Source organism: Aulonocara sp. 'chitande type north' Nkhata Bay, linkage group LG3 (assembly GCF_057382095.1).
Source record: "Aulonocara sp. 'chitande type north' Nkhata Bay isolate Kocher_YH1m ecotype deep benthic linkage group LG3, A_spYH_male_GT1.1, whole genome shotgun sequence".
NCBI lineage: Eukaryota > Metazoa > Chordata > Actinopteri > Cichliformes > Cichlidae > Aulonocara > Aulonocara sp. 'chitande type north' Nkhata Bay.
This window is the reverse complement of record NC_141346.1, coordinates 1,540,821-1,565,165: the sequence shown is the minus strand read 5'-3', so window position 1 is coordinate 1,565,165 and position 24,345 is coordinate 1,540,821. Positions and strand designations below refer to the sequence as shown.

The 24,345-nt window shown below is 43.0% G+C and overlaps 2 protein-coding genes and 2 long non-coding RNA genes across 4 annotated transcripts; 1 reads left to right on the top strand and 3 right to left on the bottom strand.

Annotated features, from left to right (window-relative positions):
* Window positions 1–6,773: 6,773 nt before the first annotated feature.
* Window positions 6,774–8,833, bottom strand: LOC147333444 (uncharacterized). Its single transcript, XM_086267375.1, has one exon. The coding sequence runs from the start codon at window positions 7,962–7,964 to the stop codon at window positions 6,813–6,815; it is 1,152 nt and encodes a 383-aa protein (XP_086123501.1). The 5' UTR covers window positions 7,965–8,833; the 3' UTR covers window positions 6,774–6,812.
* Window positions 8,834–8,978: 145 nt separating this feature from the next.
* Window positions 8,979–12,635, bottom strand: LOC147333443 (chymotrypsin-like protease CTRL-1). Its single transcript, XM_086267389.1, has 6 exons — window positions 12,559–12,635; window positions 11,998–12,018; window positions 11,545–11,749; window positions 10,384–10,640; window positions 10,181–10,299; window positions 8,979–9,720 (listed from the first exon to the last, which is right to left on the bottom strand). Exons 1-6 carry the CDS (start codon window positions 12,614–12,616, stop codon window positions 9,280–9,282), a joined length of 1,101 nt encoding a protein of 366 aa, XP_086123515.1. The 5' UTR covers window positions 12,617–12,635; the 3' UTR covers window positions 8,979–9,279.
* Window positions 12,636–16,180: 3,545 nt separating this feature from the next.
* Window positions 16,181–17,621, bottom strand: LOC147333442 (uncharacterized). The gene is made up of 3 exons (XR_015125527.1): window positions 17,484–17,621; window positions 16,575–16,644; window positions 16,181–16,424 (listed from the first exon to the last, which is right to left on the bottom strand). It is a non-coding gene; the product is annotated as an uncharacterized LOC147333442 (long non-coding RNA).
* A 3,943-nt stretch (window positions 17,622–21,564) lies between these two features.
* LOC147333441 (uncharacterized) lies at window positions 21,565–22,849 on the top strand. The gene is made up of 2 exons (XR_015125529.1): window positions 21,565–21,656; window positions 22,581–22,849. It is a non-coding gene; the product is annotated as an uncharacterized LOC147333441 (long non-coding RNA).
* Window positions 22,850–24,345: the final 1,496 nt, after the last annotated feature.

Here is a 24,345-nt window from a genome sequence, read left to right as displayed (position 1 = left end):
GTGTCTCCTGTATGATATATTTAACTGACATTTTTTATTGTAACAACCAACGATTTATACAGGAAAATGATGTCTATTAACAAGGTTGCCCAAACTTCTGCATCCCACTGTATCAGTATATTTTGTCATTAGTATAATATGAAATAAATTCTACATGTGTCAAGTTGTGTGCCAACATTTGCTGTGTAGTAGAACTGAGACATTAGTCATTATAAACATTTATTTGAAATAATATTAAAATTCTCACACAGAAAAACATTAAACATAAATATATAAAATATAAGAATTTACAGAGAGACAGGAATAAAAAGGACCAGCTGCTCTCCAGAGCAGGAACAAGGCTGAGGAGGAAATGCTCCATTGGAGACTGGTGTGGCTTCTTCAGGGACTCCAGGATGGCCAGCTCCAGCGCCGATGGACCGTCCTGGGACCCGTCCCTCATCTGCCTCGGAGCCGTCCTCCTCTGTGGGCCTGTAAAACAGCACAAAACACAAAGAAATGAGAAGGCTGCTACTAGATTTTAATTTCAACATCGAAAAAAAACAGGATATAATCAGATTGGTTGTAGATATTTAGTAAAGGTGATCACAGGCAATCCCACCGACTAAAAATGTATCAGTGCTTGCTGTACATACCTGTGGGTGCAGCAGCAGGAGCTCAGGGACTGGGCAGCCAGGAGAAGCAACAGGGGATGCTCTGCTGCAGAATCAGTTGGTTCTATCAATACAGTATTAAATGTTAACATGTTTTAAACAATAATCATAGAAAAAGTATATACAGTGGTCCCTCATTTATTGCAGGGGTTCTCAGAATAACTAGCCCCTGGTCACGCACTTTATACACTGTTTTCGCCACACACATGAACATTAGTCACAGTTCTCACAACTGATTCTCAAAGTGCAAACCTTTGTAGATAACAAATCATAAAAGTATTATTATGCTGCGTTTTGTCTTCATCTGCCCGCCACTTTTGTGCACCTTTTCCCCTCCCGGTGCAGGTGTGTATTTCCAAATGAAGGTCCTAGTTATGGGTGTTTTTGTGCTGTTTTTTCTATTGGACGTGATGGTTATCAAAACCAAACATGATAAAATTGACAAGCGCAGGAGACACGACACGGAGGAGATTTGTCAATCAGGCTGCAGAATGCAATGATGTACGGTGCAATAAAATAATCAGTGAAAAAGCGAAGCAGTGACAGACAGTGTTGAGTAAGTTACTTTAAAAAAAAGTAATCAATTACTAATTACTTAGTCAATATTGTATTTAAAATACTTATCTAATTACTGTGTCAGAAAAGTAACTTAATTACTCAATAAGTAATTTAACTAAATACTTTATAAATTCCATATAAACCTTGAGTGGACAAACAATAGAAATTCTTTAAATAATAAATATTTTTTAAAGACGGAGACTACAGTACGCAGCGGCAGCATCTCTTCCACAGTGTAGCCTGCAATCATTCTTTAAGCTCACCTTCAGGTGCTTTCTGTGCTGCTGAAGTAAAACCAGGTTTTGCTGCTTAGCAGGAGTTGCCGCGGTGTTATCCATGGATGATGAACAAGGATCGCTCAGAAGTGTTCGTCTATGCTCTCGTGTCAGGCGCTTCAGTAGATTACTATTAACAGCGGCCGATAGTTTTACATATTACTGTAATGTTCTTGTCTGCTTGTTTCAGAAGAGTGAAGAGACGGGAATATGTCCATGTCATGAAACAGCCACTCGCTTCAGCCGAGTCAGACAGCTTCTGCTTTAGAATACGACTGTGCAGCAAACTGGCGTGAAATGACGCGCAGCTGCACTACAGCCATGTTAAAGAGCAGAGTTTACTTCTACGTTTAGAAGATAAATTAATGAAATTAAATAATGATATTCAGCGAGTTTAATTATTTTACAATGTAACGCAAGTACATTGTAAGTAACTGTGATTAAAATACCTAAAAATGAACAGTAATCAGTTACTCTACTTTTTCAGTGGAAAAGTAATTTAATTAGAGCGTTACTTTGTTCTTTGTCTGGTAAGTAAGTTACACCCAACACTGGTGACGGATGAGCGGGACCACTGTGTGCTGTTTAGTAATAAACAAAATATATTCCTAAATGACAACATGCCTAAAAGCAGAACAGTATTTGTACGTCAGTGGGAAAATAGCGGTGGCTTGCTAGCTTTTGTGCGGCTTCCTAGTGTAACCCCGGTAACTTCTGACCCCACTTCCGCCAGTCCCTTTATTGTGGCGGGAATGAACCCTGTATAAGTTCCGGGTCAATCAGCTGCATGTCCCTGCGCCTGCTGTTGTCCCTGGGGTTGGCGTACTTGTCAGACAAATTTTACACTACAGACCAGTTGACAGCGTGCAGTAACCCGGCCGATTTATTCATCTTTACACCACCTCACAATCGACTCAACGGTGAGTTGTTTGTTTTGTCACAATTAATGAAAATGCGGAGCCGCGATCGCACATCCTAAAACGCCGGAAAGCTCATGCTAGGCTAGCGACAGCAAGTGCAATTACTAGCTTTATTTATTGAATATTGTTGTTTTTGTTTATTCCATTATGGCCGAATGTTGACTTAACGTATCTAGAGTTGAACGAGTGATTAGATTTTTGTAGTTTTGTCCGTTTTGGATGTTTTTTGTTACTTTTCTGATGAAATGTCTAAACGGCCTATGAGATTTTGCATTGAGTTAAATTCCATTGAGCTTATTGAATCTGTTGCGCAACACCTGTGGTTAAATGAGTTTTGTAAATATATTTGATTAACTTTGGATAATGTTTATTAGCTTTATTGCTGATATACTTTGATGGGAGCCATGAGAATGTTTTTCTATAATAGTGCTGTACTGCCAGATTGTGTTGCACATTCACATTATTGACATTGTTAAATAAATGGATGAATATATCGTTGCATTCTCAGCTGCTCATGTGTCTGACTGTTGTGAACCAATCACAGATCAGTTCAGTGTTCTGACAGTGTGTGCTTGCACGCACAATTATTGTGTTGTTTTTACCTGCTCATCCATGTGCAGCCTTTTGTCATGGTTGGCTGTGTGGCAGGCAAGCAGAAGTGGTGGACCCAAAATTGCCGGACTCTTGGAGACGGGAATAAACTGAAAACTAGTGATGGCCCGCTTGAAGCTGGCGCTCCGGAGCGTGTGTCGAAAAAAACAACACACTGGTTCAGAAGCACTGTGTCGAGGCTTGCTTCGTTTGGCAAAAGTCACGTGACCAGTGACGTCCGAAGCTTCATTACGCACGTAACTGCTTCGGTACCTGATTCAAACGGATATAAGGAAGTGAATCATCCACGGGATTCGTGGAGTGTGTTGATGGTGACAGAGAGCGAAGAGGTGATCATTCCACTGACAGATATGGAGCCAGCGAGGAAGAGAGGACGTTCTGGCGTGTGGAAATATTTTGAGTTGATTTTGCTCAATTCATTTTATCTGCCGAAGTGAAAAACTTGAAATGTCCAAAATCATGTTTTCATAATGGAAATATCATTACAGCATATGACTTTAGGAACACTTCCATGTGAATTAAAGCTAATGAAGACTACAAAAATGTATTTGACACTATACGTACATTACATTGCTACAGTTCAGAAAATCATTTTGTTTATTGTCAGATTTTGGTGCGTCGTCAGGTCCGCGCTGTGTTTGCCTCTTTTTTCCCGCTGGCTTCTGCAGCTGCAGGTTTCATAACTCTCTGTTTACATCTCTAATTGAGTCTCACATGCGTCAGCTTTCTTTTAATAGATACGAAATTATAGATATATATTTTAAATGATCAGAACTGTAATATTTCTGACTGAGGCAAAACTTTCCAGATTCCAATCAAATTGAATCGGATCCTGTATCGAATCAAAATGATTCTACAAATCAGTGACGATGCAGCCGTACTCAGCTTCCTAAGCATTTTCCCTTTCCAGTTCACAATCAATCCCACCCCTAGGTCAAAAATATGTATAGGACAATTGGCCTCATCTAATATTTTGTATGAACCTGTCCAGCTGTCCAGTGATTAAATGACAAGTAGATGGAGGCAGGACTCCACAGCAGGGGCATACTCCATAATGTGCTGTGCATTATCATATGTATATTATATATATTGCTCACTTATTGTATTTACCAACATAAAGGAGTTATGAGCAAAGAAAGGCCACACCATAGTGAATGTTTAAATAGGGAAACTTTATTGATCAAAATGTATTACGCAAATACGCATTACATTTTTTCAGCCCCCCAATCGAGAAAACAAAACCAATTACATGTTCAAAGCAACGGAACGGTGGCCCAATATCAGAGAGAACTCCACTCTTGAGTGAGCAGCGATGATTGAGCAGTCCGTTTTATTTTGCAGATTCAAGCTGCTCTTCTAAATATTCGCCACCAGATGTCACCGGAGAGGACTGTGTTGAAAAGCTTCGAGTAATGAACCGTTTTTCAATACAAGCTTCGGAAAGCTTCATTTGGCCATCACTACTGAAAACGCAGCTTTATTGCTGGAGGAATGATTCACACAACTCTAAACCGAGGTGCTGGAGGCCAGGACATTACAAACACACAGCAAGTCGAGGGTACAACGCGACACTGAGAAACACAGGGCTTAAATACACAGACGGCAGTAATCAAGGGATGAGAGACAGGAGGGGAACACACCTGGGAGAAATCACAGCTGACGAGACAGGGGAAACATAAACTCAGCACACTCACATACGACACAGACCTTCACAATAAAACAGGAAACTCAGACACAGGGAACCAGACGTTGAACTAAACAGACTCACAAACAGACGGGGGGCCACCATAGACAGACGGATATACAGACTCAGACTCAGACCGAATATAAGACGTAGAACTCAAACAATAATAATCATCATGATAATAAACTGGAAAATGATACTAATGAACTTAAAGCGCTGGACCGACCCAGGACCATGACACCTTTCTCTCTGTGCTCATCTGACCCACTGTCACCTCCTCCTGTCTCCTGCCCAAGCTCTGCACGTCCTGTCTCCACCTTCACTCTCCTCTGCACCTCCTGTCTCCTGCCCAAGCTCTGCACCTCCTGTCTCCACCTTCACTCTCCTCTGCACCTCCTGTCTCCTGCCCAAGCTCTGCACCTCCTGTCTCCACCTTCACTCTCCTCTGCACCTCCTGTCTCCTGCCCAAGCTCTGCACCTCCTGTCTCCACCTTCACTCTCCTCTGCACCTCCTGTCTCCTGCCCAAGCTCTGCACCTCCTGTCTCCACCTTCACTCTCCTCTGCACCTCCTCTTTTGCCTCCTCTCTCCTCCTCTCTGCTTCCTTGTTTCCCTCTTCGATCAGCTGCTCTGCAAACCTCTTGTACCTGATATAAAAGCTCAGTTCCTGTCTAACTGTTTGACAGGTGTGATAGTCACATGGTTTTGGAGAATGCATGTTCCCTCGGTGCGCAAAAGCAGAGTAGTGACAGAATTGATGCACATTATTGATATTTGAAGCACGTGTACCTGCACATTAACACACGGGTACTGTGGGATATATTTTTAAAGCGCTCGTGCTCTCGTCCACTCCCCGCAAAAAAATAGCAGCTGTGCGGCGTCTGTGGCGTCGGTGCTCTCATCGCCTGCGATGGAGTAAACATCAAAAGCACAGCTTTATCAGACAGGTGCAGTTTAATGTTGGCCGACGAGTCTTCAGTGCGTCGCACGACTGGATTTCTGGACACGCTGACGTTGTTGAAGTCCTGCACTTTTTCCACATTATTTCGGTGACTTTAACGAGGCCGTGTTTTATGAGGTCTCCATCTGAAAAAGGCTCGCCATGTCTTGTGATGAGTTGGGCGACCTCGTAGCGGCTATCGGAGCCTTTTCCTGGACCTTTTGAGCATGAAATAAATACTGTTGCTGTGACCCTGCAGGAGAGCTACCCTTTGCTTTCTGCTCTGGCTCAGCACCAGTGTCGGATGCACAGGCCTGATGTTTGGTTTCATGATGACGTCGTACATTATCCTCTTTCATAACTGCCACAGTCTCAGTGCAGATCAAACAGACACACTTGAATTCTTTGAAGAAATATTCACTCTCCCACCGTGTCTGAAATTTTCTGCACTCACCATCCACCTTTCGCTTCTTTGGTTTTGACCTGTTTAGTAACTTGGGGTACATTTCTTCTGTGATTGTCCTTTTTGGTGGAGCAACTGCCTTGATCACCAGTAGCTCCCCCTGGTGTTAAAACTAAGAAGTGCAATACAATCAAGCAAAAGTTGAAGTGCGGGCCATATGTTATTCTATTTATAAAATTACTTGCGGGCCAATTAAAAAAGGACCGCGGGCCGCAGTTGGCCCACGGGCCAGAGTTTGGACCCCCCTGGTTTAAAGGATTAAATTCAGCGTCTCTCTGCCGTTCTCTTTACCACTACACTCTCTGTCTCGCCAGTGTCTTATTCTAAGTGGGCGAGGAACGAGACATGTTCACTTACCTGTGTGTGAGAGAACTCCCTCAGTGTCCGTGTAGCACTGGTGTAGCACAAGTAGTGGCCTTGTTAGACCTGCTAGTGCTACTTCCTGCCTTCTTTGCATGTGGTACAGGCAGTGTAGTTACCTTTAACCACAGTCTGAGGACAGATGGGAAATATACAAAAAATTCCACCACAAAAGAAGATTTCAAAGGTTTTTCAAAGGAAACATTTATTTGTACAAAAGTATCACTTAAGAACACAACTGCATGCCTCTGTTTGGATTTCATGGTTTAAACATATAAGGAAGTAATAGTAACACAAGTCTGAGTTCACTGTCTGTTTTCAAATGCATTTCAGAAGCAGGAAAAGTCCTTATGTCTCCCTCCTGTCCCGCATCCTCAGGCCGCTCACCCCGACTTCCTTGGGTGTGTCTGCAGAGATTCGACCCTCCCCCTCCACGTTTGCTGACATTAAAATATTGCCTTCTATATCCTCCTCTGCTTCCTCCTCTGGATTTGAACTGCCATCACAGCTGAACTGCAGGCTCTCTGCCTCCATCACTGGGTCATCTTCATCAGCTTCCTCCTCTTCTTCCACTTCTGTGTCCTCGTCCTCCTCCTCCTCCATCTGATCTTCCTTGTCCTCTTGCCCATCCTCGTAAGTGTCCTCTTTAGGGTAGTGGAAGACATCCTTGTGCTCGCTGAAGCTGACTTGCTTCTTCCTGCTATTGTTACACTGCAGCTCTTTCTTCACCTCCAAACCAACTCTTGTTGTCGTTCTTTCAGGACCTGGCTGGGATGATGGAGGACGGAGCAAGTGCCTTTTCTCTGCCTCCTCCTCACCATCCTCTTCCTCATCTATGTCTTCCTCTACTGCCATAGCTTCTTCTATTCCCTCCTCTTCTTCCTCTTCATCCTCATCATCTTGTGCTTCTGTGTCCTCCTCATCTTCTTCCTCTTCCTCTCGCACTATGGAAAGTTTCCTTGCCATGACCTCTTCCTTCTCTTGCTCCATCCTCTCTGCTAGGGCCCCAGCGGTGGGCTGTGTGGGGGGTTCCTCTAGTTTAACCGTCTTAAACCCACGTCTGAGGCAGGGTTCATCATACTCTGGGTAGGTCTCCTCTGGGTAACCTTCCCAGTCTGCACCGTATGGGACCTCCTCGGCCTCCATCTCTGGGGAGGCTCCCTCCAATCTGCTCTCTTGAATAGGCTGTGTGATCTGTCTCAGCTGCCTGAGTAATTTCTCCTCCTTTTTTGACGTGGTGGTTTTACTCCTCCTTCGTCTACCACTCCCAGAACTATTGTTCCTCCTGGACACAATCCTCTCCATCATCTCTTCAGGTTGGAGAAGTCTCTCCTGCAGCCTGGCAAGCTCATTAGCAATGATTGTGTTCGTCCTGGTTCCCACGGTTACTGCAGAGTTCTTCCCTGGTTTATTAGCCTTCCCCCTACATGTCAGCTTATGTATGATGTAAAGGATGTAAAGAAGGATCCCAAAGCCATATAAGGGTATCACTTGAGTCATCAGGTTGTACTTTTTGCCTCGTCTTGTTTTTTATTTTTTTATTTATTTTATTTTTTTATTTTCAGTTGTTACAGACGGGACAGACATGAGTGAGGGATAGGAAAGGGAGAGAGAAAGAGGAAGGAAAAGAACAACAGAAGGGGAGAGGGACAGTGAGAAAGGGGGAGAAAAAAAATCTCCTGGATCACCTGTTGAGAGGAGAAGAATAGAAAACAAGCAAAAAAAACAAAGCAACATACTAAACACAACACCATCGCATTAATCTAGCTAAGTGTAAACAGCAGTAAATACTAAATATTCAATGTTGTTGTGCAGCACGCAGGACAGACAGCGCACAATGTGCTTCGAAGTAGCAGCCAAGAGAGGTGTGATTTAAGTCTACGAGCAGTGAGCACCCGTGTGCACACCTGTGTGGATCAGCGCGCTTGTATTCAAAAGGTTTCCCCATGTAATGGTCTGCAAGAGGATGTAGAGAGCCATAGCCCCGCCCCCCAGGGCATGAAGCAGGCATGGAGGAGATCCAGGCCCCAGACAACCAGAGGCCCCAGAGTGCGAGAGCCCAAGGAGGACCACCGGAGGGGCATCGGTGCCACCTTCATGGGAAGGGCTGAGGATCCCCAGACGAGGCGTCACCCAGTAGCCACCGAGCAGAAGCTAGAGGGGGCTGCACCGGCGTGTCCGCTGGCTCTGCCGGCAGCCAGCTGTGCCAGAGTGAACCAAACCGCAGGCCCAGAGGCCGGAGGCCCGAGGGCCCCCCGCACCCCGGAGGAGGCCTGACCGAGCAACAGGCGCCAGGCCCCGCCAGGTAGCCACCGGGAGTGAGCCGGTACATACCTGAGCGCCCAGCCCCGGACACCAAGAACCACCAATGCACCGACCCCTGAGGGCATCAGTCACCGGCAGGGAGTGTGGTGAGGGGAGACAGGCCTTGGAGGGCCTGGGAGTTCCCAGAGAGGTGGAGTCTAAGACCCGACCTGACATATACACACAGACGAACAGGCGCACACAGACACAAAGGATTTCAAAAGATTTTAATAGGTTAGTTTAAGATTTTGAGCAAACAACAGAAATAAGTGTGTGATAACAACATCTCACTCCTCAGAATTATGTAAGAAGGCTTCATTTCATAATGACAGTAAAGCAAATACAGACAGATGTGTAGAGAAAATAATCACATAAAAATAATAACTGTGCTAATAAGAAAACCCTCCTGATGTCCATAAATACGGTGGAATCAAAGGTTCCTAAAGTTATAAAGTAACATGTCGGGTAAAGTTCTTCATGTTTGTACTTGAACTTGAGTAAATGTGTTGATCTAGTTTCCAACAGTTGCAGCAAACACATGGAGCAACACAACGAGAACACACAGTGAGGTGAAGTGAGTGAAGTGGATCAGGTTTTCACCACTGCAAAACACACCCACACATGTCGGGGAAGTGGGAGGAGCGGTGGGAGGAGCGGTGGGAGGAGCAGTGGGAGGAGCGGTGGGAGGGGAAGTGGGAGGAGCGGTGGGAGGAGCGGTGGGAGGGGAAGTGGGAGGAGCAGTGGGAGGAGGAGAGGTTTGTAATGAACTGTCTGGGGAGGGGAAGGTAACAAAGCCTGGTGGTGTCCCTGTAACTGTGTCGCTGATCCATTGCTGGTACTGGGACACAGGAGTGTAGGTTGTAGGAGTTACAGAGCATCCAAGCACAATGAGAAGTCCACTCTGCAGCCAGACGGATCCACTCTGAGTCATCAGTGGTGCCCCAAAACTAGTCTGTGGAAAGACAGTGATGAAAGTTATCAGGACAGATGTGTAACTGTTAGAGGTCGACCTTTGTCACCCACTAAAGTTTGAACTTTGTTGGTAGTTTTGTTACAAACTGCTGAAATAAATTAAGTAACAAATAAATGGATCGTCCCAGTATAACACAGTCAGTAACACTTCATGGATATCAGTCTGTCCACTTAGGAAACATGAACCACTGTGAATCCACTTCAGCTGCTTTGGTGCAATGAAAGTGACGATTCCACAGACAGAAAGTTTCAGGCAGCTCGTTTAAAGGAATCAGTTTCATCAAATAAATTAGAGGCTTTAGAAAAAACAACCTTTGATAAACATGAATATGAATATTTATGGTCAATTACAGCAAAACAAGTAAACCAAAGTGTGACTAAAGGTGAGATTATCTCAGTGACTGTCAACAACAGATTATAAGAAATAAACTTGTGCTCACCAAACATGAATCTATCCTTCCAGTACAGATGATGCTGTCTGGGACCCGTGGATTGCTGGCTTTGCACTCACTGTTTCCCACTATTGGTACGTTTGCCTCCTGCAGGTTATTGCTGATTACTAGTTGGAGAGAATTTAAACATCAGGCTGTTCTAAAGACTCCAACACAATGCTGTAAAATACAATAAATATTTTATGATTTACCAAAGAAATTAAAGCCGATGGTCCAGCTGCTGGTCTCATTGTTGAAGGTGCTGTTTTGTGAGGCTAAGCAGATCGGCCGAATGTAGTCTGTGAAATTGACAGGAGCCGACAGCTTCAGAAGACAAATGTCGTTCTCACGAGTCGACGAGTTGAAGCCAGGATGGCAGGTGATGTTTACCACTGTGCGATTCACTTCATTTGGGTTTGGACCTGAGCGGCTGTTGCGGCCCAGATAGACCACCCTGCTACTGAAATCCCTTCACACACAACAGATATTTTTATTGTGCCTCATGCTGATCATCAGCACAGGGCAAAGCAGTCGATGCCACGAGTTTCCTTTGTTGTGTGTGTGTGTTTCTGTGTGTGTGCGTGCACAGGTGGTTGAACCTGCTGGCTCGTTACATGAATAAGTAATTAACACTGATGGTCAGATTCATCCACAGCACTGAGTGCGTTCATGTTTCAGGTGCTGCATGGAGATCTAGTGTTTGAGAAGAGGAGCGAGCTCAACAAGCATCAGCAAACACACAAACTGTGCGTGTGCAGTTTGTGTCTCTGTGGGTGAGTGTACAGCTGGAGTATTCACCAGGAAGACACAAAATATTACCAGACATCAAAGTCAACTTCTGCTGATCCTGAAGGTCTCTTTGAATGCCAGCATTACAGAGTGCAGGGTGTGGATATCAGCCACAGAGCTCATGTAACATCTGTTTACATGTTGTTGAACTGAGCAGTGAGGTCAGCTGATCACAGCTGCACACAAACAAAACACATGACTGTGACTTTTCCTCACTTTTCTCTCCAGTCTCAGTTTCCCAGCATGTGTTCATTAACGAGCCTCACAGAGGTGTGTAGTTGTTTGTAATAGCAGCAGCTTTATGCTAAGCTAACCATCTTCTGTCATCAGTGGACAGAAAAATCAATGCTTCTCAAATACAAGGACATCTATGAAATGACTTTATAGTTTAGATTAAACTAATGTGGCGTCTGGTTTGATTGTTGTGCAGACAACTTTGCAGTTCAGCACTTTGGGCAGCAGCTGCTGTTTTTAAATGTTAGAAGAAGTGAGGAAATATTAAAAATATCTCTAGTGCACATGAATGCTACACTTCACCTTCATCATCATATTCAACAAAGTGTAAACTGGCAGCACTGACTCACAGTGACATGGTGGATGCAGCTGTCAGCACCCACTGGTCGTTGATCAGAGACCCTCCAAACCCAAAACTGGTAGGCAGAACTAGAAATCCAGCATTAATGAATGAAGGCCCTCCATCAACTCTTATATCAGCGAACCAGGGCCAACTTCCTGCTGCAGCGTCACCAACTCCTGTGAAGCTGCTGTTCACAGCCCTGCTGCCACATGCTGACAAAGCAGAGAGAGCACAGCTAAACATTAAAACCACTGAGAGAGAAAACACTGATCAACGCTCTGCTGGGAGATCCTGAGCTCTGACATTCATGTGGAAGTTACTCTAACATCAGACTGTGCTTTACATGTGATCCACAGACGTCCCTCCTCTGTGTCAGAACAAAAATCATTTCAGTTTTCTATGTGCTCATTGCTGTCCAGCTGACAGAAGGAAGACGGGTTAAATGTCTTTGGATGCTTACCGGGCTGCTGTGAGTCACAACCTGAAAATGAGAAAACACAGACAAACCTGTGAAAGTGAGCAGTGATGGTTTTCTTCAACTCGAAGAACCGATCACACTAAACACAACACTTTAAAGCTGACTGCAGTTACAACCTTGATGAAGGTCAGAGTCGCCTGTGTCGTTACTCTGGCATCAAAGCTCTGGCATCGGTGTTCCTCATCAAATACATGTTCTCAGTTTACTCAAACATCAGTAACTGTAATATAAAGTTACTCTCTGCTGAATATCATCAACTGTTAGAAATCCAACACAACAAAGTAAACTAACGAACGCAACAACACGTCTGTAAAAGAAGCTGTTGATATCAAATAAAGAGTGAAGACGTCCGGTGACTGTGACTTCATTACATTATCATATTAAATACGATGCTGAATGACATTAATGCTAAATGGACTCTTTCCTTGTATCCAGCAGCAACATTTCGTTTAGAAACATTCGTACCTGTAATTAATCTCGTTCTTCTTCCAGCCCTGATAAAACCTCAGCAATGAGAGGAAGGAAATTCAAACAGTTTCTCACCTTTGCAGAAGAAAATGATCAGCACAGTGACGCAGCACACAAACTGCTGCAGAGCCATGGTTAACTGCAGCTGTTTCAGCTCACCTTAGACTTTAAATATGTCAGATGTATGTTCAGCTCCACCTGTTTCTAGAAGTCATCAGGGCCCCACCAAAGAATGCGGTCAGACTCGTTGGTCTTTGTGCTGTTTGGACTGCAGTTAAGCTCGAGGCACTGAAAGTTGGAGCAGGTTTTTCAATCACAGCAACAGTCAGCTGGTGCTGCTTTATGCTGTAAGGTAGACCCTACAGTAGCAGGTAAAGTCTGCAGACTGCAATCAGCCCTGATCAGTTTGTTACTGCCGTCATGTTTTTGGGATTTGTTACGCACACTTTGGGGCAAACATGACACTTTGTAGGTTACAAATAATCCTGTTAAATTAACACCACAGGAGAGAGAGGGGGGGCAGTGTGTGTACATGGGTCTTTATGTCTTTGTGTGGGTCACTAGTGGGTGGGTGGATCAGGGGCTGGCTGGCCCTTGGCCCCAGTGGGACATGGTCACCTCTCCCCTCTGGACACTTCAGCCCCTCCCTGGGATGCGGGGGCTGGATTGTCCCCGGGGTCTCCCTCCATCTCCTGCTGGGTGTCCGTCCCAGGTGTCGTATCTTTGTTTTGGTTTTCTGTCTCTTACGGGTGCAGCAGCTGGCGACACATTTTATTTGTTTCTATCAGAAAGCCCTGAGACAGGTTTCCTTTTTGTTTTTCCTCTGCAATGTCTGCGCTCTCTGTTCATACTAAATCATTTAAAGAACATTTTAACGTCGCACTCAACAACAAACAAAAAGTCTCTTCAACGGCTAAACTGCTTTATATTTCTTCACGCCAATATACGAGCCACCAGTGGAGTGACGGGGGCTGCGAGTTTGAGACCTCTGCTCTAGAAAGTGCTACTCAAAGCAGGAAGGTGCTCAAAAAGTCATATTTAGTTTGCTGTAATGTCATCAAATGTCAGTTTTGTACCAAGACAGAGTAGAAAGCACTGACCACGGCACTCTTTCATGGAAGTTCAACACTGACCCAAACACTGCCAGCACCCAGCATCACACACCAAAGGACACACTGAGCAGGTCCACCAGAGCTCCCACAGCTTTGCTCTCATGGGGTTTCTTGACATGTTTAATATGCTTACTATCAGAGGAGAAAATGACCCTTGTGTAGTTTAAAAACTTTTTATTTAATCAAACTGTAATGTTGTTGAACTCTGACGGACGTGTCTTTTAATCTTGTCAACAAATCCTTAATCATCTAAATCTGCCATTTATCATCTTGTAAAATGTTCCCTCTGCTTCTGTTGCACATCTCCCCCCGACACTCTCTGCTTCACCAGCCCTGTGCAGGTGGTTCAACCCCTGCCTGCCTCCTTAAACTGGGGTGTTTAAATCTCTTTACCTCTGTTGTGAACTTCACACAAAGTTTGTGGTAACAAAATCAAACTGACGAGGATCTCGTTTGAAAAACACACACACTCACGAGACAAAATAAAAACAGACTGCTCAAAGCAAAAGCAGAGCCCTCACAGCTGGTAGTACAAACACAGTGACAACATGCGTATTAGATACCCTCAGTGCCAAAAGCATAAATATGAAAAAATGTGATCACCAAGAATATCCTAAAATGGCATTGAGGTGGGTGTTACAGTAAAGAAAAAAAAAAAGTAGCCAAATTTTCATCTGAAAATGTTGAATTTTAGTAAAAACAATGCTCTGTAGTTTGATACTGTCGTTACAGACAAAGCAGATGTTTAAAGCCTTTGGACGCACATTTGAAACGCACTCATTCTCCTTATCAGCTGGAAACATTAAAGCCGTAAAATGACTTTTTCAAACGGATAAAAACTATTGAACAGCAGCAATGTTGAGCCTGTTCCAAAATTTGAATGTACATGTGTTGAAGGTGCGGGTCTTGTTGAATTATTAAACATACTTTCTTTAATTTTTCGAGCCACAAAAACAACAACTTTTAATTTTCTTCTGCTTGAGTCTCGGCCTCGGGTAGCTCTACTTATCATTGCTCAATCAGTTGTCTGTTTGTGCTACTTTTTCAAGGAGCAGTGGATTATTGGTAAGGGTGACTTTATGTGTTTAGCTACTTAAGTGGAAGTACTGTGGATAGTTTTACCTTACATACATAGATCTACCAGTACAGCTTCTGAGGTAACTGTTTACAAAATGTTATAATCTATCCACAAGTTCTTTGCAATTTTACATTGATAAACATTATCCTTAACACATTTGACCCGCATAAAGTGCTATGGCCATCACACTGTCATTTAGAATTGTTTAAATAACTCGTGTCTTAAGTCCTTCCATCAAACAGAAAATAAAAAAATAAATAAAATAAAAAAAATAAAAAAGTCGCATGGATCACTTTATATTTCTAACATTTTGTGATATAAAGTCGTTCATAACAAACTGAAAGGCTGGGAGTTTAAAATGCAAACCGATGGAAGCAGCAGTAGAAGACTATAATGTCACAGAGCACACGGTGTCTATTATTGTGTAGACAATTATAAATAAGAGCTTAATAAAGATGCTTAATTTCTTAAGAAATAAACAGGTGGAGGGATCTTTATCAAAAGTGGATGTTGCATCTGTGGCTAAACCACTGTACCCAAAAACTTTAAAAATCTAGTGTGTGTGAGGCTGTGTAAGTAAAGCTTGCCCTTCACACCCGCGTGTAACAAACCATTTGTTGGGGGTTGTGGATTTGACACCTCAGCATTGTGAAAGTGGGGAAACATGTTTCTGGCTGTGCATAAGATTTCTGCTTACAACTTAGAATCTCAGTTCTAAATGAAATTCAGATGTTTTTTAAGTATGGCTAATGTATTAATTGACTTCTAAGGCACGCACACACACACGCACACACACGCACACGAACACCAACACAGAGAAGAAGAAGAGGGGGTCGGCAGACTATGAATAAATCTACATACTCTGATATATGGTATGTGTTTTATAAAAACCTACTCTACACCAGCTGAGGAAGTAATTAAACACAATGTTTTGCCAAGTTTCCCCTCTGGGAAAAAGTCTGTCTTCATTTATTCAGTTATTGTACTAATGTATGCACATTTCTATGCTATTAAAGGTACTGAAAAGCTTTACTTACACAATACTTTGGGTACTGAGTTGACTTACAACAAAGATTATGCTGAAATGCTGAAAAAAAAAAAAAATATATATATATATATATATATATATATTATAAACTATATAAATAAAAAGTACTTTTAATAAATTAAATTATTTTTTCACATGAAAACAATATTTATATTAATAAATTCTCGTTTAACAGAAATCTCTGATAATGTTTGTGGTGTCAGCTTTTTCCTTTTCAAACTGTGCGAGAGAAGAAGTATCTCATGACATTCACGCCTAATGTGTTCAGCATATTCTGCACAGTCTGCATCGTCACTGGTACCTGTTTAAGGCTGACGGGGGGTTGAACAGCAGGCTCTGGACACGGGCCCCAGTGGGGAACCTGAGCCCTGATGATGGGGAGGGTGAGTGCAAACACCAGAGCCAAAGGTAGCTTCATGGTAAAGATGTGGCTTTATTACCTAAAGAGAGTATGAAAGAAAAGCAGGTAAGGTAACACAAACCAAAAGAAACATGGCCAACGCAAACAAGATTACTGCTACATCAACTCAGGCAACATTTTTCTTGGCAGAAATAATCTAATATTAACTAATTTATAGTTTAATCCTTCGCATGTATCTCCACAGATTTCTCTTACCTCTGTGTTCCAGTGGTTCAGATATGTGCTCTGTCTTTAGAGATAGAGAGACAAGGCCGTGTGACCGATGGTGACATGGAACTGAATCTGAGCCCCAAAGAGAGAATAAGAGTTATGCTTTTGCACCATATTGTGTTTTCACCGTTCTTTCATAGCAAGAAGAATGATTTTCAGTCAAATGATCCCTACAATCAGTATATTTAATTTCAAAATCAGCCACCCTGGAAATCAACCTACCATCTGGATAATTGTCAGATACTTCTTCCACCACAGGTACTTTTGGATCTTAGGTCCACAGGAGGCAAGACTGTAATACAGGTACATCAGGACATGGATCATCGCATTCATATGTGCACCAAAGAATGCTGCAGTAGAAGAAACAATAAGTTTTTAATTTTGTTCTGCTTACTATAGTTAAAAAAAATCTTAAACTGAGTTGCTCTGAACTCCTGCTGTCTGTATCCAATAAAAAGACAATAGTTGAGGGGGTGGGAGATACAAACAAGTGTAGGTCCAGGGGCCCATGAATCCAGATTAAACTATCCAAGCTACATATGACGATACTATGCTTGTGGGTTTCAGTGAAATTTGTCATCTAGCTTCCTCATCAGTGTTCAGACTCAGTTTACTCTCAGTCACAATCATCTACTTGCAAATATACATATAGCTGCACCTGTGTTTACTAATTAGCAAGTGATAGCGTGTTATCATGCTAAATACATACTGTGAACATGATAAACATTGTACCCAATAGTAAACTTCAGCGATTAAATGCTATTACTCTCAACATGTTGCCTTGTTGGCATTAGCACTTAGCTCAAAGTGCTCCTCTGCCTGTGGTATACCTTTACAGAGTTGCTAGCATGGCTGTTAATATGCAGATGCATATTATAAAAAAAAATAAGCTCAACAAACAACAATAATGAATACATTAACCAGTAGTGAATAAAAGGTTTATAGACAAGTAGCTCCACATGTTTGGTTTAGCTTCCTGAAGCATCCACCAAGGCATTTGTGTCTCTTCCCAGCCCTCACCCAGTATAAACCACAAAACTACAGAGCCGGTGAAGGCTTTATCAACAGCAATGCTGATAAATTCATATATATATCATATAGCTGATGTCTGCTGTGTTGTAAGCTACTCACACTGTCCTCCTGCCACCCACTTGATGCCAATCCACCAGAGCGTGAACATGGAGCAATGATGGTAGACGTGCAGGAAGGTGACCTGGTTAAATTTTTTCCTCAGGATGAAAAACACAGTGTCCAGATACTCAATGCCTTTGGAGATGAAATACCACCACAGAGCTCCTGCCACCTGACTCCCACAGAAATAAAGAAGGGGAAGAAAAAGACTGTTAACATATGAACATATATGATCAAGAGCTACATGTGTGTGAACTCTGATTTTGGAAATCCTAACCTCGACCCGAGACTGACTCACTTGTGGTTTCTGTTTCAAACTACGTCATAGAGCAACAGGAAGGAAGGTGAAACTGAACACCATTCAACTCCGGCTTGTACTTTTTTCTGATAACAGGCCCGTGCTCTAAATGTATGGATGCCTCTCATGTTTCTAAAAGCTCTCTGAGTGACGTGTCCCTGGCAGGCTGACTGTAATTTTCTGAACCATGGGTACAGTGGAGAATTATTAACAGGTAGGGATCTGGTTCCAAGGAAACTAATTATTGTAGACACAAAAGTCTTAAGATAGTAAGTTACATAAACAGCTGAAGTCCCACTACTATATTCAGAGTTTATCTATGCAAGCGTGTGTGTGTGTGTGTGTGTGTGTGTGTGTGTGTGTGTGTGTGCAGTCGGGAGAGTTGGGGTATCCAATTTCCTTTTTTTTTGAATGCCTTCTTGTGAACGCTGTCTGTTTTCCACATTCTGCAACGGTAAAATACGACTTAGAGGCGGATATTTGTTTTACCTTATGGGCAACAGTTGTCTGGCTTTGTTCTTGCTGTTGACAAAACTCGCCTCATGGTTGACTCTGAGAAAAAAACTCTTTCCCACAGAGGGGAATAAACTTATTCGAATATGAGCTTTTTTCCACTAAGACTTGTTTTATGGGGAGATGTACGAAATTATTTACCGGGTTACAAGCAATGATAATATCGGATGTTGACTCCTCAGCGTCATCATTTTCTATCTATTGAGAAATCCCATTGTAAAAGTAATGAAGAAAAAAACTATTCTGCCGTCTCACTCCTCCTTGACCCGCGGTGTGTGTGTGTGTGTGTGTGTGTGTGTGTGTGTGTGTGTGTGCCTTCTGTTTTCCGCATTCTGCAACGGTAAAATATGACTTTGAGACGGATATTTGTTTTACCAAATGGACAATTGCTGTTGACAAAACTCGCCTCATGGTTGACTCTTTCCCACAGAGGGGGGTGCTTTAATAAACTTATTCGAATATGAGCTTTTTTCCACTAAGACTTGTTTTATGGGGAGATGTACGAAATTATTTACCGGGTTACAAGCAATGATAATATCGGATGTTGACTCCTCAGCGTCATCATTTTCTATCTATTGAGAAAACTTATTGTTAAAGTATTGAAGAAAAAAACTCCTCCTTGGCCCGCGGGGTGTGTGTGTGTGTGTGTGTGTGTGTGTGTGTGTGTGTGTGTGTGTCTGTGTGTGTGTGTGTGCGTGTGTGTGTGCGTGTGTGTGTGTGTGTGTGTGAAACAAGATCGCCTGTCGCTGCAATTATGGTTTGTTTTTCAGTCTCTCAAAAGGAAAAGTAGTATTCACTAAGGGATAGTTATTCGTTTTTTACACATAGGCAGCCTGTAGGTTACAAGCGGATAGAAAGTTCTTTTCATCACAAGCTATGGTGTATCTTAAAGGTTTTTTTACAGCGTCTGTATTATAGGAAAATAAAATACTATTGAAATCTCTACAGGAAGTCACTCTTTATTTCCATTACAAACGCCGGTGCAGCTTAAGAAAGTAAAATTACACCCGCTCTGTCTCTCTATACATCACAGAATCATCTGCTGCATCACCGCTGTGCTTAGGGAACATGACGCAACAGGTCTGAAAATGACTAGACACTTCCGGAGTATTTCCGGTAGGGTCATAAGGTCCGGATCGAGATTGAATATGTCATATTCAAAGCCTTCTTCTTTGGGAGAGCAGATCTCATCGGACACAGGAACGCTGCTGGGCTGCAGAAGGAAATCCATCTTGTGTCTGTGCCTTAGAAATTGTGACGGACTCCACCTCTCTGCTTTTTTATTCTCCTCCAACAGATGGCGCGCTTCCGGAGGTTTCCCCCTCCCCTCTAAAAACTTTTTTTTCCCAACAACAGATGACGCGCTTCCGGAGGTTTCCCCCCCCTCCCTTCTCAGGATGCAATTCGACACGCTTAGCAACAGATGGCGCGCTTCCGGGGTTCACCCCCCCTTCTCAGGATGCGATTCGTCACGCGGGGGGTTTCCCACCCCCCTTCTCCGGATGCGATTCGTCACGCTCATTACACGCTTCCGGGGGGGAGGGGCGGGAGGTCAAAAGGTCGTGATTAGGGCCATCAATCACTTCGGATCAAATTTTGTCATAAGCTGTAGGGTATTAACTCTCTGCTGTGCAGGAAGTGTGATTTTTATCGTGGTGGAAGCAAAACAGCAAAAGTCAGAGGGAATTCATGACGACATCGATCATGTGTGAAGCGCAGTTTGCTGCTTCTTTTGCTGCTGGCTCGGTGGATTTTGGTTGGAGAGACAAAACCTGCAGCTCAGAATCAGCACAAAAAGACGTAAACACAGCGCGGACCGGACGCATCAGGATCGCTGAGCTCCGACAGCGTGTCCGTCTGCGGGCCGTCGGGTGAGAAAGCCGAGAAAGACGAAGCTGATTCTGATGCGTCGGGTCTGTGTTTGCGTCTTTGTGTGGAGTCCGTGTACCTGCTCTCATCTGCTGTTTGGTTGTTGTTGAAATGGTTTTGTGAGCTTTAATCTGAGAATCTGGCGTTTCTGGCAAAACACAGTTATATTTAAAAGTCGATTCAGGATTTAATGAATAATATCGCTTTATTCAAGCTACTCACCTCCCACTTCCAACTGGACTTTCAACTGGACCACGGCCAATCAGAGAGGTCCCGCCCCTGACTATCTCTGATTGGTTTAGTCCACGACAGGGGCAAAATGTGTGTCTGTTGTTGACCACACGGAGAGTTGCAGATTTTTTTTTTTTTTTGTTACCCGAACAGTGCGACCAAATATTTTTTTTAGTCGCACCATTGAAAAATTTGGTCCCATTTGCAACCACATTGGTCGCACTCTAGAACCGTGCATATTGTAAGTTTGTGCACACAAACAAGTAATTAATGTGGATGCTGATTAAACAGCATTACTATTCATCAGATTTATTATTGTGTGAATGCTGTAAGCCATTTTTTTTTCAAGTTGATCCATACTTTTTTTTTCCGCTTAACTAGTACCACAGTTTGTGTGCTATTTTCACCATTCAAATTTTACATTTTTTTGTCAATTCTGCTCTTTCCTGCACTATTTTTGTTGGTTATAACTGTTGTACTTTTTGAAATATTAATTTTTTCATGCAATTTTTGCTCCCATTGAAATGAATGGCAGACATCCCATAAAACATTCAAACTGGCATGGTTTTGAAGCTTAACTATTTCTACATACTTTCACCTTCAACCATCATTCCAACTTTCAAATGTACTTCATTCCAACTCAGCTCTTTCCGTTGTCCTACAATGAATTTTTAACTTTTGCATGAATTATGAGGATTTGTATGGGTTGATATCATTGCTATAGACTGACTGCAAGAGTGCGCGCACTCTAACGGTGTGTTCACACCGAACGCGATAGAGGCAGGCGGAGCGTCAGGCTTACATGTAAAGTCAATGGAAAGGCGCGCTGACCCGCGATTGCGGCTCCCGCGAAAATTCGGAAGCAGATTTGCGTCGCCAAAACGCCAAAACGCCAAAACGCCAGAAACGCGCGTGAGTGTAGGGAGTTTCAGGCGTTTGACTCGCGAAAAAAACCATGCGCGTGAGTTTATGTGTTGCATTTTGTGCATACACGCGTTTCGCGTCCCCCGCTCGAGTTGGAAAAATCTGAACTCCAGCGTAAAATCGCGCCGCGACAACCAATCAGGAGCCTGGTGACGTGGCTGTTACCTAGTTCAAAGGGGCAGATCCAGCCAAAGCCCTTTATTCTTCAATAGAAGGAAGGCTAATCAATGCCGTAGCAAACAACCCGGAGCCGTATGACACCAGCTGCTTACTGGACCGAGACAGGAATATAAAGGACCGAGCTTGGAGGAAGATATGTGAAGAGATCGGGCAACCTGGTAAGTTCATTCATTTCTCTTCAGTTTTCTCTAAAGTTTTCACTGACCCGGGGAAGCCGCACAAAAGCTAGCAAGCCACCGCTATTTTCCCACTGATGTACAAATACCGTTCTGCTTTTAGGCATGTTGTCATTTAAGAATATATTTTATTGTTTATTAATAAACAGCACACAGTGGTCCCGCTGTTCATCCGTCACTGCCTCTTTTTTTTTATTTCCTTTTTTCTGCACCGTACAGCATTGCATTCTGCAGCCTGATTGACAAATCTCCTCCGTGTCGTGTCTCCTGCGCTTGCCAAATTTATCACGTTTGGTTTTGATAACCATCACGTCCAATAGAAAAAACAGCACAAAAACACCCATAACTATGAGCCTCATTCGGAAATACACACCTGCACCGCGAGGGAAAAAGGCGCACGAAAGTGGCGGGCAGATGAAGACAAACCGCGGCATAATAATACTTTTACGTTTTGCAATCTACAAAGGGTTGCACTTTGAGAATCAATTGTGAGAACTGTGACCAATGTTCATGTGTGTGTGGAAAAAAGTGTATAAAGTGCGTGGCCAGGGGCTAGTTATTCTGAGAACCCCTGCTGCAATAAATGAGGGACCACTGTCTACTCTATGATTATTATATTCAACCTGTTAACATTTAATACTTTATTGATAGAACCAACTGATTCTGCAGCAGAGCATCCCCTGTTGCTTCTCCTGGCTGCCCAGTCCCTGAGCTCCTGCTGCTGCACCCACAGATATGTACAGCAAGCACTGATACCTTTTTAGTCGGTGGGATTGCCTTGTGATCACCTTTACTAAATATCTACAACCAATCTGATTATATCCTGTTTTTGTTTTTTTTTTCAATGTTGAAATTAAAATCTAGTAGCAGCCTTCTCATTTCTTTGTGTTTTGTGCTGTTTTACAGGCCCACAGAGGAGGACGGCTCCGAGGCAGATGAGGGACGGGTCCCAGGACGGTCCATCGGCGCTGGAGCTGGCCATCCTGGTGTCCCTGAAGAGTCCACACCAGTCTCCAATGGAGCATTTCCTCCTCAGCCTTGTTCCTGCTCTGGAGAGCAGCTGGTCCTTTTTATTCCTGTCTCTCTGTAAATTCTTATATTTTATATATTTATGTTTAATGTTTTTCTGTTTGAGAATTTTAATATTATTTCAAATAAATGTTTATAATGACTAATGTCTCAGTTCTACTACACAGCAAATGTTGGCACACAACTTGACACATGTAGAAGTTATTTCATATTATACTAATGACAAAATATACTGATACAGTGGGATGCAGAAGTTTGGGCAACCTTGTTAATAGACATCATTTTCCTGTATAAATCGTTGGTTGTTACAATAAAAAATGTCAGTTTAATATATCATACAGGAGACACACACAGTGATATTTGAGAAGTGAAAAGAAGTTTACTGGATTTACAAAAAGTGTTCAATAATTGTTTAAACAAAATCAGGCAGGTGCATCAATTTGGGCACCACAAAAAAGAAATGAAATAAATATTTAGTGCATATCAATGTGTGTGTCTCCTATATGATATATGGGGTGCCTTTGTCTGGACGTGCTTCCCATCCAGAGCTGCACAGCACAGAGGAAAGTTCCAGCGCTCCTGGAATCCCTCTGTGATGGACCGCCAGTCTCCAGGTGAAGGCACAGCCATGAAGTCGTCCACTAGACAGTAGGGCTGCCACAAACGATTATTTTGATAGTCGACTAGTCACCGATTATTTTTGCGATTAGTCGACTAATCAGATCATCATCCATTGGACGTAAAACTACAGCTTATTGCACCAGCAGCATCTGGTCTTATATAACTATCATTAGCTTACAGCTTTAAGTGTTTAAGGTGCTAACTAAAAATAAAGACAAGATGATAGTTTATTAAATTTTAATGACATTTGCAGATTGTTTCGGTGAAGTTTAATAAACTCCTTGCTATCTAAAATATAACAGGACACCGGAGTAAATTCTCAGCATCTCACACTTCTGATAATCAGCTGTCTGCTTGACGTTTATTCAGCTGTGTAAAAACTATAACTTTAATCTCAGCCAAACCGATTTACTCAGGAACAAATAAAATACTAAAAGAAAGCCAAACAATAACATTTTAAGTTATCTAAGTGACTTATATATCATGTTTAACCTGAGTAGCGAAAGACGGCGGTGGGTTTGAAAACGATTTGCGGGGAGTCCGGTGTTCTCACGGCTCTAGTTAGCCTAGCCCCCGGCTCGCTATGGAGCTAGTGGGTAACAGACGTCTCCGAAAACGTCGGAGCGCTTTTGAAAATATGTGGTGTCCTGATAAACTGAGCAGATATTTGAGGTTTACACAGCTACATTCTCGCCTGAAAATATGTTAAACGTTTATTTTGTGACCCAGAAAGAATAATAAGAGTAAAGTTAAAACTAAGTAGCTGCCGCCATTGTTGGAAACTGCGCTGGGCCGCGCTATGAATTCTGGGACACAGCTGCTGCTTCTTCTTCTTCTTCTTCGGGGTTTAACGGCAGCTGACACATTTCCAGTTCACGCGCGTTAAAATATGATATTTTGGGGTGCGAGGGATTTTTCTTGGACACGCGTAGAGGTTGCGAATGTGCAGGCGTCAAGTTAGGGGCGTTTGGGGATTTTTTCACGCGCCCATCGCGTTCGGTGTGAACACACGGTAAGCTCT

Bases quoted from the DNA above. Each gene is read 5' to 3' on its own strand.
- LOC147333444 (XM_086267375.1), bottom strand. From the start codon at position 7,964: ATGACTCAAGTGATACCCTTATATGGCTTTGGGATCCTTCTTTACATC.
- LOC147333443 (XM_086267389.1), bottom strand. From the start codon at position 12,616: ATGGCTCTGCAGCAGTTTGTGTGCTGCGTCACTGTGCTGATCATTTTC. The intron at 11,750-11,997 runs GTAAGCATCCAA...CTGCTTTGTCAG, and splicing joins TTGTGACTCACAGCAGCCCG to CATGTGGCAGCAGGGCTGTG. The intron at 9,721-10,180 runs GTGAGCACAAGT...GTCTTTCCACAG, and splicing joins GAAGGATAGATTCATGTTTG to ACTAGTTTTGGGGCACCACT.